This window comes from Neodiprion virginianus, chromosome 5 (assembly GCF_021901495.1).
Source record: "Neodiprion virginianus isolate iyNeoVirg1 chromosome 5, iyNeoVirg1.1, whole genome shotgun sequence".
Taxonomy (NCBI): domain Eukaryota; kingdom Metazoa; phylum Arthropoda; class Insecta; order Hymenoptera; family Diprionidae; genus Neodiprion; species Neodiprion virginianus.
Window position 1 is genome coordinate 4379310 of NC_060881.1, and position 12664 is coordinate 4391973.

The window sequence follows — 12664 nt, forward strand, 5'->3', positions numbered from 1 at the left end:
TGGAACGCTATTTCACGTTTGCGCGTTTATTGTGAGCCGCACATTCTAGAGGTAAGAAATGCACCCGCGCACCTGTCCAGGGTTCATTAAAGGGTATGACTCGCCTTTGATGGGAAGACGCGAGTAGGTGTAATTGTAGCTATATTCATCCTGTCGGCGGCCATGTTGGAAATCGAAAGCGCACGGCAATTCCGAGCGGAAAACATCGGTCGATAGATCGATGGCGCTGATTGACTCGCGTTGAAAACGCGTAGTGCGATGTTTTTGGAACGGGATTTGTCTTAGATAATTTTTACGCCATATTACGGGAAATAGAATAAATCGAGGTTATGCTTTTCGAATAACTCGAAACAAATGATTTTTATGGTCAAATACAAACTTTTGTCAGTATATTCTGTAATTTGAAAAAAGAAGAAGCCGAGCAACAGCTAACGTTATTATAATTCGTATACTGATATACTAATCTTAGCCCAGTCAAAGTGTCACAAAAAAAAAATACCTGAAATTGCAAATTTTCGATACCATTATTTTCTTTTTCTGGTCATTTTAGTTTGTAATAAATCCAGAATATCGATCAGATTCTGCAAGAGGTTAGGTAGGTTGCAGTAGCTTCAGCTACCGTATTGAATTTTTGGTTCCACATTAAGTTAAAAAAGATCGATCGCAGACGAAAAGTTGTTATGACCAAAGTTGCGAAGAATACAATTTTCTACAAATTTAGTTTTTCTTCTCCTTAATGGTACAAGTTTAGTTAATACGACTAGTTCAGTAAAAACTTGAAGATGGGCGAATTAATAGACAAAAACAGATTTCCTGATAAATTCAAGATGGTGGCCGAAGATACTGCAGAATCTGATTGAAAATCTGGATTTAGACCATCGGTGTCCCCAACGATTAGAAAAACAAACCCGCATAAAAATGTACATACATTCCGACTGGACTATCTGTGCAAAACACGGCTAACAATTAGATGGTGATAACAACAACATCGGGGTGCAATTTCTCCGACGAGAGGTAAACACGACAGAAAGAGAGAGAGAGAGAGAGAGAGAGAGAGATATACAATAACAATTACGCGAATACGTAATTGAGTGTGAAAACAGAATAATAATCGTAAAGTACCTTATTTACCGTGTCCGTAATTCTCCTCAACTTCGCTCAATTGTTTTCTCAAACTTTGACGTAGTTTTGTTAGCCGAATATAATCGGACAATTGTGCTCACAGCGATCAGAGATATGAGATCATCGAACCCAGAAACTTTGAAAACAGTCGCGTAAAAACAACCAGCGACCTCGTGCTTGGATCATCGAATGACGATCGATATGTCTGATCGTTCTGCGACGAAAACTTGCCATATTTGAAAAAACGAATCAGAGAGACAATTCAAGAGAAACATGTTTTGAAAGTTTGGGTACTCCATTGTAACTGGAAGAAAAATTGCAGAAAAGATACAATAATAGCAAATAAAAGTTTGATAACTTGAATACTGATGTTGTAACCAAACAACTATAATAGAATTCTCTTTTTTTTTTACATTGTCTTTTTTTTTAGATAACAATTGTGCTTGTCTTGATAACTGGAAGAGACAGCGACTATCCGCGTGATTTCTGAGGAATTTCGTTTACCTGCACGTCATTCACATAGTTAAAAGAGAATGAAATGTTTAAAGTTGTAAATTAGTTAGATGATAAGGTGATCCTTTTTGCGATTGCGCTGAGTATGAAATTGGAATTATTTATATGTTCAGTGACGCAATCAATTTGATGGATGAAAATATGATTATTTGTGGAAAAATATAAACACCATCCATGTGACAATTGAGAGCTTAAAATGATTACTATTGCACTCAATGAGAGAAAAAAAAGTCTCAAGTAACTCGGTAATCGCAACGTGTACTCTCGTCTGGGTGAGAAATAACAAATAATATTGTTCATCTCTAATCTGCAATATTTCTTATTGAGATAAAACGCAGACCTGCAATAGTCTGCGTTCTACCAAAATAAAAAGTGGCTAATTGTGACGTTTACAATAATAATGTGAAAAAATTTATTTAACGGATGCACAATGTTGTCGTTAACAATTTGATATTAGGTATACAATTCGAGTCACACTCACAGAAGCATGACACTAAAGACATTTTGAATTTAAGTCAGATACCTAAACCATATAAACATAACTCTGATATTTGCACTCACGCTTCAATATTGGTAATCCAATTGAAGTTTTAAGACTTTGGCGATGCGATCCCGAAGATGAATTGAAATTTAGGTGGATAGATCTACGAAATCTATTTTTTTGGTTCATTCATCAGACTACTAGCTCCATACAATTAACAACTGTACAAAAAGCACTGTACATATATACACACTCCGGCGGTATTAGTAGTGGCTTCCACCCACTGCACTCGGTACGTACAAATTTCACTTTTGTCATAATTTTGTCAATGCAAATGGGCGTAAGATGGAGAAACTGCACGTAGCATACACTGGGCGCAGTCAGTGGAACACGTCACAGAAGAGATTTTTTTTTTCAAATAAAAGAAGTAAAATGTATACGTCTAATAAATCAAGGAATTAATAAAAATCTGTGTTTTACACAAATTGAATTATCATTCACGCTTCCAATGGCACTGCCTCTCGTATTTTTTCCTTCCTTGGTGACTCTGCAAACAGTAAATATAGACAGCATACGTCAATGAACAAGGCACACAAATATACTCCTATAATTTATACAGCAATGCATATTCCCTGGATTGCTGGTAACGATAAGACATCTTTGCATAGCTGTATGCAATGGCAACTGAAGATTGATTGACACAACAAGGAAGAAGAATATACCTCTTTGCTTGACCGGTTCATCCGTGGGAACGTCAGGCAGAGAAACTTCCTTTGGAACTTCAGGAATCTTCGTTTTTTCTTCTTCTTTATCTTGTAATTCCCTATCTTGGGCCAGCAGCGCCTCCAGCTCAGCCTCCGCCTCTCCTTCGTCCTCGTCTGACAGCGTTCCACTGAGCACATCGTCTAGTTCTTTTTGTTTTTCAATTCCTTCCCTGGTCTCATCCATCACTTTTTCAATGTCTTCGATCGACAGAATATCATGCAGCTTCTTCAGGGCAGTATTTCCAACTTTGAGCCCATCTATTACCTTCAACTCAATTTGTGCAAACTCCAAATCGTGCATCATGTGTTCCAGATTTTCGAGCTGACCGTCCGTTTTGCTGAGCAATTGTTCTTGGAATTTCTTTTTGCGAAGTAGCAGCAAAGCTCGGCTGAAAATCAACGAAGTTCATGAATAATTTTTTACCTTGTATTACCGCCATTACTGAGAAATGAAGAATCATAACAGAAAAAAGCGACGTCATATACTCAACTCTTTCTTTCCATCATGAATTAATTGTTTTGCTATTTCACGCTCCTTTTCGATGCTTTGTTCGATCCGTTTTTGATATTGTTTTATCTTGTCCCTCGTTTGTTTCAGTTGCTGAAATGATATGCAATTGTGAAATATAATTACATAAATACGTAGATTTGATGTGTCAAACCCACAGCAGGTTATATTAGGTTAAAATTCTGTAGTTTTATTTGTTATACGAACCAGCACAGCCTTGTCTTGTTCAGTAACTCGACTCTGAGGCTTTTTCTTCGAGAAAAATATTCCCATTTTTTTTCTATTCAATGTAAGTTAAATATATCTAATCAACTAGTTAAAAAATTTTATCGCGACTTGACACTTCGCAACTGATGCGATAACACGTCCTCAAAACATACGATTTCGAGATTGAGCGGCGAATCGAGCCGCAAAATTGACCGCTGATACCATCTTGTGGGGTATTGGTGAACTAATCCAGGGTCTACAAGCCGCTATTTATATTCTTTGTAGTTCCTACTTATCGTTTTAACTGATCGAAGATAGTAAACATAACCTCGATTGATCGTGTGAGTCATAACCGGGATTTAGACCTTTCGAGAATTATTTTTCGTACAGGAATCTTGAAAGAATGGGTAAAGAAAATGAAACTGAGTCCACAAAGAAGCGAAGAAAATCCGTGACTACTGGGGTAACGACTCCAGTCAAGGATGCCGATATGTACAAGGTTAGGTTTCCGGCAATATGATGAACCCATCGAATTCATAACAATCTTGGACCCGTAAAACTTAACACAAAATTTATTTTTCCTTTGTACAGGTAATAACAACTTACGAGGAAAAGGAGGCAATGGATCGATCGCCTGCGACGGATTCAGAGAATTTTTTGTCGATGTGCGAAAATATTCGAACATTGATGGATAAGATAGCAAAATTGAAAGCAAACAGCGAGGACAGTGTTAGTAACGTACCTGGCATTTGAATGATTTAATTCATGTGGTTATTTCTTGTTTAAGATTGAAGAGTGATTTTCATCTCATTTTCAGGCAAAAGAAGAGATTCGTGAACTGCAGATTCAAACATCACTCGCTTTCATTGAATTGAAAAAGTTAAATAGAATGGAAAAGTTCAGAACAAAGTTCGCAAGGGACTCCTTAGTAGCAGCTAAGAGCAGTGTAGATAGCAGGCATTTGCATTTACAAAATCTACTTTACGAGGTCATGCACCTCAAGAAAGAAGTTGTCAAATGCTTGCAATTCAAGTGAGTTCAAGTGTACCTGATTTCAATATAAATTTCCCACAGAAATTCAATAGAAAAATAATTTTTGGATCTTGCCATTAATACCTATGCTCAAAGAATAATTATTTCTGCCCAGATCAAAAGACGAATCTATCGAACTTGTCCCAGAGGATGAATTTTATAAAGAGGCACCTGAGTCTGTCTCTAGGCCAGTAAGTTCTACTATAACTAAGGTTACCTTGAAGTATAACCTTATTACAAATTATTTTGTGAACCATTACGTGATAAATTTTTTCTAATTCAAAAGGAAATTACCAAAAACGACCCTCACCAACTTCGCTTAGCTCGTTTGGAGTGGGAGTTGATGCAGAGGAAGCAGCTGGCTGCGTTGTGCGATGAGCTTACTGACAGCAAGAAAGGAGTGGCTGCCAGTATAGAATCCAAACAAACTCGGTTGGATAATCTCGCACCCCAACTACGTACAATTTTAGAGGTACGTCTGCCAGACCTATGCAATTTTTATTCTTTCAACGAATTCCAATATTATTCCAGCCTCCGGGTACAAGTATTCTCATGTGAATTTTTTTTCATTTTCACAGGCAAGTAAGCCACTTCAGGAAAGTCTTGGCCTACCATTAGACAAAATACGGCAAGAGCATCAAAAGGCTGCATTATTAGCCTCACCTTTGTATGTTCTTTACGCAAAGGCGACTGCGTATCGAGATGCATATGGTACGCCCACTATACTCTGCAACAAAGAAGTTTGAAAGAATTTTTTCGAGCAATGATCATTCATGTGTTCTCTATTTGCTTCAGATTCCTCACTGCTCGTGAGTATAGAAGGAGATGATGATGATGCCAAGAGGGTCAACAGCCAAGAGGGGTCACAAGACTCAGACTCTGACCAAGACAATCAAACAGATGGGGTTGTAGAAGAAACACCAGTCCATAAAAAGAGACACCACAGAATGTCGAAAGAAGCTAGGCTGGAGGAAAAGAAACTTAGGCTATTGCAGAGACATCCACTGAGCGTAAGACTCGTAATGGTTTTCAAAAGTGAGTTTCGGACTTTAATCTCTACTCATGCAAAGGAATACTTTATGGTAGAAATTTATTGTTTGATACAATTTTTGTACAGGTAACACCAAACTGACGCTAAACTTCTTCTATATGAGCTACCTGAATGTGGTGACATTAGATGCCACACTGGATACCGAAAATCCAGGTGGCGTTAGTGCAGGGTATGACATATTATTAATAAGTACTCTAAGAGTAAACCAAAATATTACTTACAGAATTTATTATCCAGAATAACTAAAATTTATCAAACACTGATTGTTTCATTGACAGGGATATGTTGGTGTCTGATTCGGTACTTCGAGAGTTATTCCCTGGTGATTTGGGTCTGGAGAGCCCAAATCCAGCTAATCATTACCAATTATGTCGGTATGGCTTGGGCCCCTTTCCGTCTCTGCAACTAGGCATTCCCTATAACTGGGCTCAGCGCATGGCTGGGCTGCGGTTCATTACGTCGGATAATGCTAAACAAATGGTTGTATATTGAAATTTGGAAACACAAATAGAATTTAAATCATTCTTAACTAATATGTTATGTATTTTATAGGTGGCAGTCAATCACGGATTGGCACAGGACAGTGTGGAATGTGTTCTTAAAGAGATAAAACGACGAGTGAAAGCACGACTTGAGCTCTGCTCTGAAATACGCCAATTGGAATCAGGGAATCTCTCTATTTTTACCGATAGTAGTGATCCAATGCCATGCAAGATAGCTACTGTGCTACACAAGTTCAACACTCTGTCCTGGAAGAGTTACTCAAGCTTTGACAATACGCCCCCGTTCTATCAAAAAGGCCTTGTATCACCGATGGATATTTTCTATGAAGCTGTACTACGCAGAGAGAGCAGTTAGTATCAGTTCTTGTCTTCTTAATAACTGCAATTTTATTATTTTCAGTGTATTAATTACGACGCGTTTCATTCCAGGTGAACTTGTCGCTCATATAGCCATCAAACCTGACTATCCACGAGTACCACCAATTTTCAGCATCACTCTCAATCCTACCGTTCCAGCATCCGTTGATATCCTGAGGGATATTGAGCGAGAAGTAAATGTCATGTGGGAAAAGCCACCAACTTTATCTGCACAATTGCAGCGACTGAGAGCTTGTTTTGATATTTATCTTGAAACAGAGGGTATAGTTCCTCAGGAGAAAATATTCTTTCATCCAGTCAGAGGCAGGACCAGGGCGAGGCCTTACAAATATTTGACTCTGGGTGGAGGAATTTTTACCCATCGATAGAAATTCAACAGCTTTTCTATTCTTGGACTATCACAAAGTACAAATGGCCGATTAACTTCAATCAACATAGCTCTACACTTGCAAAAACGTGCGGTATTTTCATTTGAATCATGTTTGAATGAGAAATTCACACTTAGCGTAAACGTCAGTTAAGAATAACAAAACAAAAAACGAAAAAATTATTCCAAGAGAGGTGAAGTAACTGGTATCTAGATTTACACATTGGAATAAAATACGTATACCGATCTAGATTTCATATTTGTGTGCATCAATATTTATATTAAAATAAATGCGAAAATCTAGACCAATTTGAAATTTTCTTTAACTAAAAATGTTTAAATGGCTGTATGAGGTCTCGCAGCTGGCATTCTGGCTACAGTAACTAGATACACACGCAAGTTGTGCCTCAAATGCCTGTTTTCCTGCAACGACTGTGCACGCTCTTTCCGCATTAAAATATTCTCTGCCTTCACTTCATTAAATCGCTTCCAGAACTTTTCCATTCTGTCGAACGGTTCTGTCACCTGAAAGAAAATGTAATTACTTGATTTGTAAAAATTGCTAACTCATCTACGATTATAAATCTCATTTCCCCGAGACCCTGATTCTATTTGAATTTTATATATTATTACGTTTTCTGTGCCCGTTTTCTCGTAGCAATGTAATAAGTCGTTATCTTTATTAGAACACTTGTCAATCCCATCTCGTGGTTCTTCTAAGCTTGAACAAAGTTGACTGAGAAGCTGCAACATCGTTCCTTTTTCCAGAATTTTATCCAATTCCTACGATCAAGAGTAAAGAATAGGCATAAAAAATTGTACTTACATCTTAAATCACCAATAGTGAGATTTACCTTTTTCACTCCATTGCTTATAACACTGAGTTTCTTCAGCCGAATGGCGTCTGTTATTTGCGCCATTTTTATTTTGGATCTCAGATCCCAAATCGCTTTGTTCAGCTGCTCCAGCTGTTGTTTCAACTCTGTTATCTGCTCCCCACGCTCCCATGCCAAATCATCTAATTGTCCTTTGGTAATATCGATTGTGTCTAAGAGCTGGGATTGTTGTTTAGGAAACATAGCTGCTTCTGCCCTGACAGCATCATCCTGTTCCTTCAAGTACTCATACTGCTTCCTTTTGTTTTCCGTCAGCACTTCATAGTCTGTGATTGTCGCAAGCAGTTGCGACCACAGATTCTCCATATTGCCCACAACACGGTGCCTCAGTTCCATTATGTCTTCCTCTTTCTTATCGCATCACATGTAGTTTGATTATTGTTTCATAGAAACCTTCCCAATAATTTTCCTAAAAAGAAATGTGTGACTTACATACCGAATGCACGATGGTACGTGTGTGGATAGCATTCTGTGACCTTGTTTTTTCTAAGCTACTCTCCAGACTTTTGTTCTGTGCAAATATAATAGTGTCTTGTTCCTTACAACTGTTCTCCAGTTTATTTTTAACTTCAGTCAATTCTACCGTGCCAATGTATTCAAGTTCTCTGAGTTCTTTCACATAATTGTCATGCAAATAACTCAATCTCTGCTTGTGTATGCCTGAAATATACGCAATGCGACTCATTGTTAAAATATTTATGGTCAACATAGTATTGTCTCCTCTGAGCAGAAATGTGATATGCATGAGTATGAGTATGTATATCTTTAATTCACCTATGAATTTATCAATCATCATGATGTGAGCCTCTTGTGATCGCCTGTGATCTCTGTCAGATAATTCTAACTCCTCGTAGAGTTTTGCAATTATTGAGTTTTTGGCTTTCAAAGTACAGTCGAAATTTTGCCAAAGGTGTTTAACGTCCTGATACAATTCCTTACACTTTATTTGACGCAGCAAATGACGCCACTGTTCGTTTATTTTCGCAGTATTCAATCTTGAGAATGCTTCTTCATGCTTAAGTTTATTCTAAACACACAGAAGCACGTTATTCTTTGTTATAAACTTGCTTGCGTCTTTTGAATGGTAACATGTAACAATAATCTAATAACTGTAGAATTAAATTTCACCTTTGTAAAAGCAGCGATTAATTGTTGCTTGCGCCTCTTGGCTTCCAATTCTATTTCCGCTCGATGTTGCAAATATCTGGCTCGCTCTTCATCGCTCATACGCGATAATTTCGATGCCTTGCCCTTTTTCTTTTTTGCAGGCATATTCAAAATTTATTATGTACTGGGTAAGTAAGTTAAATTCACGTATACTTTGGGAATTAGACCAAGCAACTAAATTCATTCCACAGACAGAAGAACTTAGCCGATTGTGTTTGATCAATTTTTCAACAGTCACCATGGAAATCAACAATACTTGTGATTCATCCATATGCGTTTAAAAGTTGTTATATTTTGTTTTACTGATTCATAATGCAATTGATAGTTAAAAATTTTATTTATTATTTTACCCTGACAGATATAGTGAAGTTATTATAGGTATGTATAAAATATGTATTTCTCTGTGTATATCTAATTTGTAAATAGAGAACAATCTATATTCAAAATACTAAATAATTACAACACAGCTCTGAATATGAAATGTAAATTGTAAATAAAATTACCCAACATTACTTATGAGTATATTAATACATTTTGATAAAATACAAATAACAGAACTAAAAATAACTGATCTAACGACCAAAACGCTACCCCGGGGCACCATGTTATCAAACCGGCAAAGGATCAAGACAAAGGATGATTGTTATTACTACGTTAGTTATTAATTACCTACAGGAATGGCAATCAGTTCATGGCAAATTTTAGGAGGAATTTTTTTATACGGCGTTTACGTTACTGGGTGAATGTCCTCCTGTGTGGAAGTAACCCGATCTTTTAAATATTCTATTGCATCAGACCTTTCCTTACTAGTAGGAATCATGCTTTGAGTACGTCTGATTCGTTCTCCACCTCTCAAAGGCCTGGTTACAACAATTTGCGCCTCTAATAGTATTTGAGCTCCTTCAGCTTGTCTTACTTTTTCCCGCACAGACCTCAGCTCTGCATCGAGACCCTGTCTTTCAGATTCTAGCTGCTCAAGTCTTGCTGCTGCTTCTGTAAACACATTCAGATTTTCATGAAGTCAGGCGCGCTACTTGTGTTTCGTAAATAAACTGTTATGTTTTCATTCACTTGGAAGAATTTGATAAGAATCCCGGTATTACCCTGTAATTTTAGTTCATTTTCTTGCTGTTTCTGTTCGAATTCAAGGCGCTTCAATCTTTCTGATTCAAGGAGCTCCTGTTGCTCTTGTTGTAGTTTTTCTAGCTGCTCTCTCCTTTCCCATTCTTCTTTCAATACTCGAGCTTGAAGGTTTCGAACTATGCGAAAAATTAGAGATAAACTAAAAAAAGCAATCAGAGCCAAACTAGTTGATTAGGTAATTGTTGAATAGAAATTAATACCTATCTCTTCATCTTGTAAGGCTTGCTTCTCCTCCTCCAAAAGTCTTTCAAGTTTTAATTTGATTTCTTCAAGCTCTTGTACCTTGGCTCCTTCTTCTCTAGATAACGCCTCCAGCTTTCTTGCTTGTAACTCTGCGGCAATTCGTGCTTGGCGTTCATGCTGCAATTCCATCCCCGTTTCTTCCTTCAGTTGTTTCTTAGCCTAAGAAAAATCACATATTCCATCACAATACTCACTTTCAATGTGCTGTCAGTGCCAGTGTAAATTGGCTTTTAATTTATTTACCAGCCGCATGGATCGTCTTTGCATCGCTAGAGACCTTTGATAGCCAATTCTGTCTCCAGAATGATCAATGGCAATTTGCAGTGCAGCTAGCCACTGTAATCTGCCCCTATGATCATCAGCGACCAGTTCAAGTGCCTTGTTGTCTGGTGAACTTAGAATAAACTGTTTATCTAGCTTTCCAGAATCTTTAACAGCATCAGCCCAACAGTTTACATTTAGGGTTATCACTCCAGCAGGATCTTTCTGCTGGGCATCTTTGTAGTAAGTCAATTTTCCCGGCTGAAGGACAAACCAGTAGTATCGCATTGTTGGCAAGAGAAATCCTTTTTTAATCAGATATCCCTGGAAAATTAAAAGACTTAGTTATAGGATCTCTGAAAGATTGATATTTCAGAACTTGATCGCCTTAGCGGTGCCTCACTTTTTTGATGACGTCATTAACATAGATCTGGTAAAGGTCATCTATAGCCTCAGCTACAGCAGCTGTGTCCAAAGTTCCTCCACCGCTGTACTTGGACTCCAACACTGCCAGAAATGTGGGGAATCTTTTTGGAAATACGTTTAACTAAATGCTACATGGATAAGACAAGGAGATCCTGCTGCTTTCAGTCTGAAAGTCTTTCAACTTTAGGTACAGTGATTTTTTGCGATAACTAAAACCAAGATAAATTTGAACAAGTATTTCTGCATTTGATTTAGAACACAACTTCGTTTACGAAACGCATAACATGCAGACATTTGCAAAAGAAGAATTACCTGAATGCAGTCAACGCTGCAGATAATTCGGCAAAGTCTGACGAGTCCCAATGAAGACCCAATGATGTCACGAGTTGGGAAGATATTTGAGCTACCTCGTTGCTGTGCATGGTTATCTATTACGAGTAAAAAAACCTCAGATTAAAAAGTGTTAAGGATTTTAGAATAAGATCTGATTGTTTGGAAAGTAAGGGAGTAGAATTTTTTACGATGACTTACGAGATACGATGACTCTGCGTTATGTGTTCCCATCTCTGCTAAAAGACAGAATATTCTGAAGAGTTGATAAATGCTGCGATCTTCAAAGACTCTGTGTTTCTGATCTGCGTACGCTTTTCGAGAGACAAGCCAGCATATCTCCTCGATGCGTTCTTCAAGAAGTCTGCAGGTTTGCATTGGTGTTGCATCAGAAATAGAGGCAAAGACCTGAGATGGATAAAATGACTGTACCGACAAATGATGACGATAATAATAAGAATAAGTATAGTGACAAAACTTACTTCATTCTGTAGGTAATATAAAAATTGATCGAACGTCAGCCACTGGGTGCTTCGGTAATCATCGAGCCCCTTCTCAACCCCATACAGATCCATCAAGGTTCCAAAGTTGGCTGTCAACACCTGAAGTGACATGTGAAAGTGTCGTGAAAAAAGCCACACCCTCGAACATAAAGTTCTAGGAAACTTCACGGTTAAGTAAACAGCTTCAGGATTATAATATTTACTAATCACGTCATACGGCGTGCGTTTGTCAACATTGCGAGATACGCTCGAATTCATACGCACCTTTAATTTAGATTTCGCGACGATACCCGGGGTGTCACCTTGCAGAGCGTAAAACGCATGCCAGATGCTGTTTGTCAAGTTTTTCAACAAATACGCCATAGTTTATCGGTAGCGCTGATTCAACAGGTAGCTTGGAAGAATCACATCCTCGCCTAACAATAAGACCGAATGGGACTTGGCAAAACTGCAGAGGAATAATGACTGGCTGACTGGTGACTCGACACGACTCGTTGCTTTATCTGAATTCCAACCTTCTCCCTTCGCATACATACAAGCCCACATATTACGCACGAATATGGGTATGATATTCGCTACCACTGTCGGCTCGCGCCGAAGCCTATCGTGGGATTGTGATACGTTCGCCTCTGCGGAAGAGAATGAAACTAGGATTGTTGAATCAAGTCAACTAGCGGCTGCTGTAATCAAGAATGACCATAGTACGCATGTAGTACACACACACACATACGCATATCGTACTTTGGCACGCACCATAGCACGCATTATC

General features: G+C 38.1%; 4 protein-coding genes across 4 annotated transcripts; 1 reads left to right on the forward strand and 3 right to left on the reverse strand.

Moving 5' to 3' along the window:
- Positions 1-2020: 2020 nt before the first annotated feature.
- On the reverse strand, positions 2021-3773 carry LOC124305933 (charged multivesicular body protein 6). The gene is made up of 4 exons (XM_046765961.1): positions 3596-3773; positions 3372-3481; positions 2839-3269; positions 2021-2663 (listed from the first exon to the last, which is right to left on the reverse strand). Exons 1-4 carry the CDS (start codon positions 3659-3661, stop codon positions 2614-2616), a joined length of 657 nt encoding a protein of 218 aa, XP_046621917.1. The 5' UTR covers positions 3662-3773; the 3' UTR covers positions 2021-2613.
- Positions 3774-3892: 119 nt separating this feature from the next.
- Positions 3893-7198, forward strand: LOC124305929 (THO complex subunit 5 homolog). Its single transcript, XM_046765944.1, has 11 exons — positions 3893-4094; positions 4187-4324; positions 4413-4627; positions 4743-4818; positions 4914-5099; positions 5206-5338; positions 5423-5662; positions 5745-5847; positions 5957-6158; positions 6231-6531; positions 6611-7198. Exons 1-11 carry the CDS (start codon positions 3999-4001, stop codon positions 6925-6927), a joined length of 2007 nt encoding a protein of 668 aa, XP_046621900.1. The 5' UTR covers positions 3893-3998; the 3' UTR covers positions 6928-7198.
- LOC124305935 (dynein regulatory complex subunit 2-like) lies at positions 6954-9096 on the reverse strand. Its single transcript, XM_046765966.1, has 5 exons — positions 8951-9096; positions 8259-8849; positions 7781-8173; positions 7560-7709; positions 6954-7451 (listed from the first exon to the last, which is right to left on the reverse strand). The coding sequence occupies exons 1-5, from the start codon at positions 9092-9094 to the stop codon at positions 7263-7265; spliced, it is 1467 nt and encodes a 488-aa protein (XP_046621922.1). The 5' UTR covers positions 9095-9096; the 3' UTR covers positions 6954-7262.
- Positions 9096-12568, reverse strand: LOC124305930 (switch-associated protein 70-like). Its single transcript, XM_046765946.1, has 9 exons — positions 12160-12568; positions 11875-11994; positions 11594-11800; positions 11375-11490; positions 11040-11163; positions 10619-10960; positions 10333-10534; positions 10093-10248; positions 9096-9982 (listed from the first exon to the last, which is right to left on the reverse strand). Exons 1-9 carry the CDS (start codon positions 12256-12258, stop codon positions 9717-9719), a joined length of 1632 nt encoding a protein of 543 aa, XP_046621902.1. The 5' UTR covers positions 12259-12568; the 3' UTR covers positions 9096-9716.
- Positions 12569-12664: the final 96 nt, after the last annotated feature.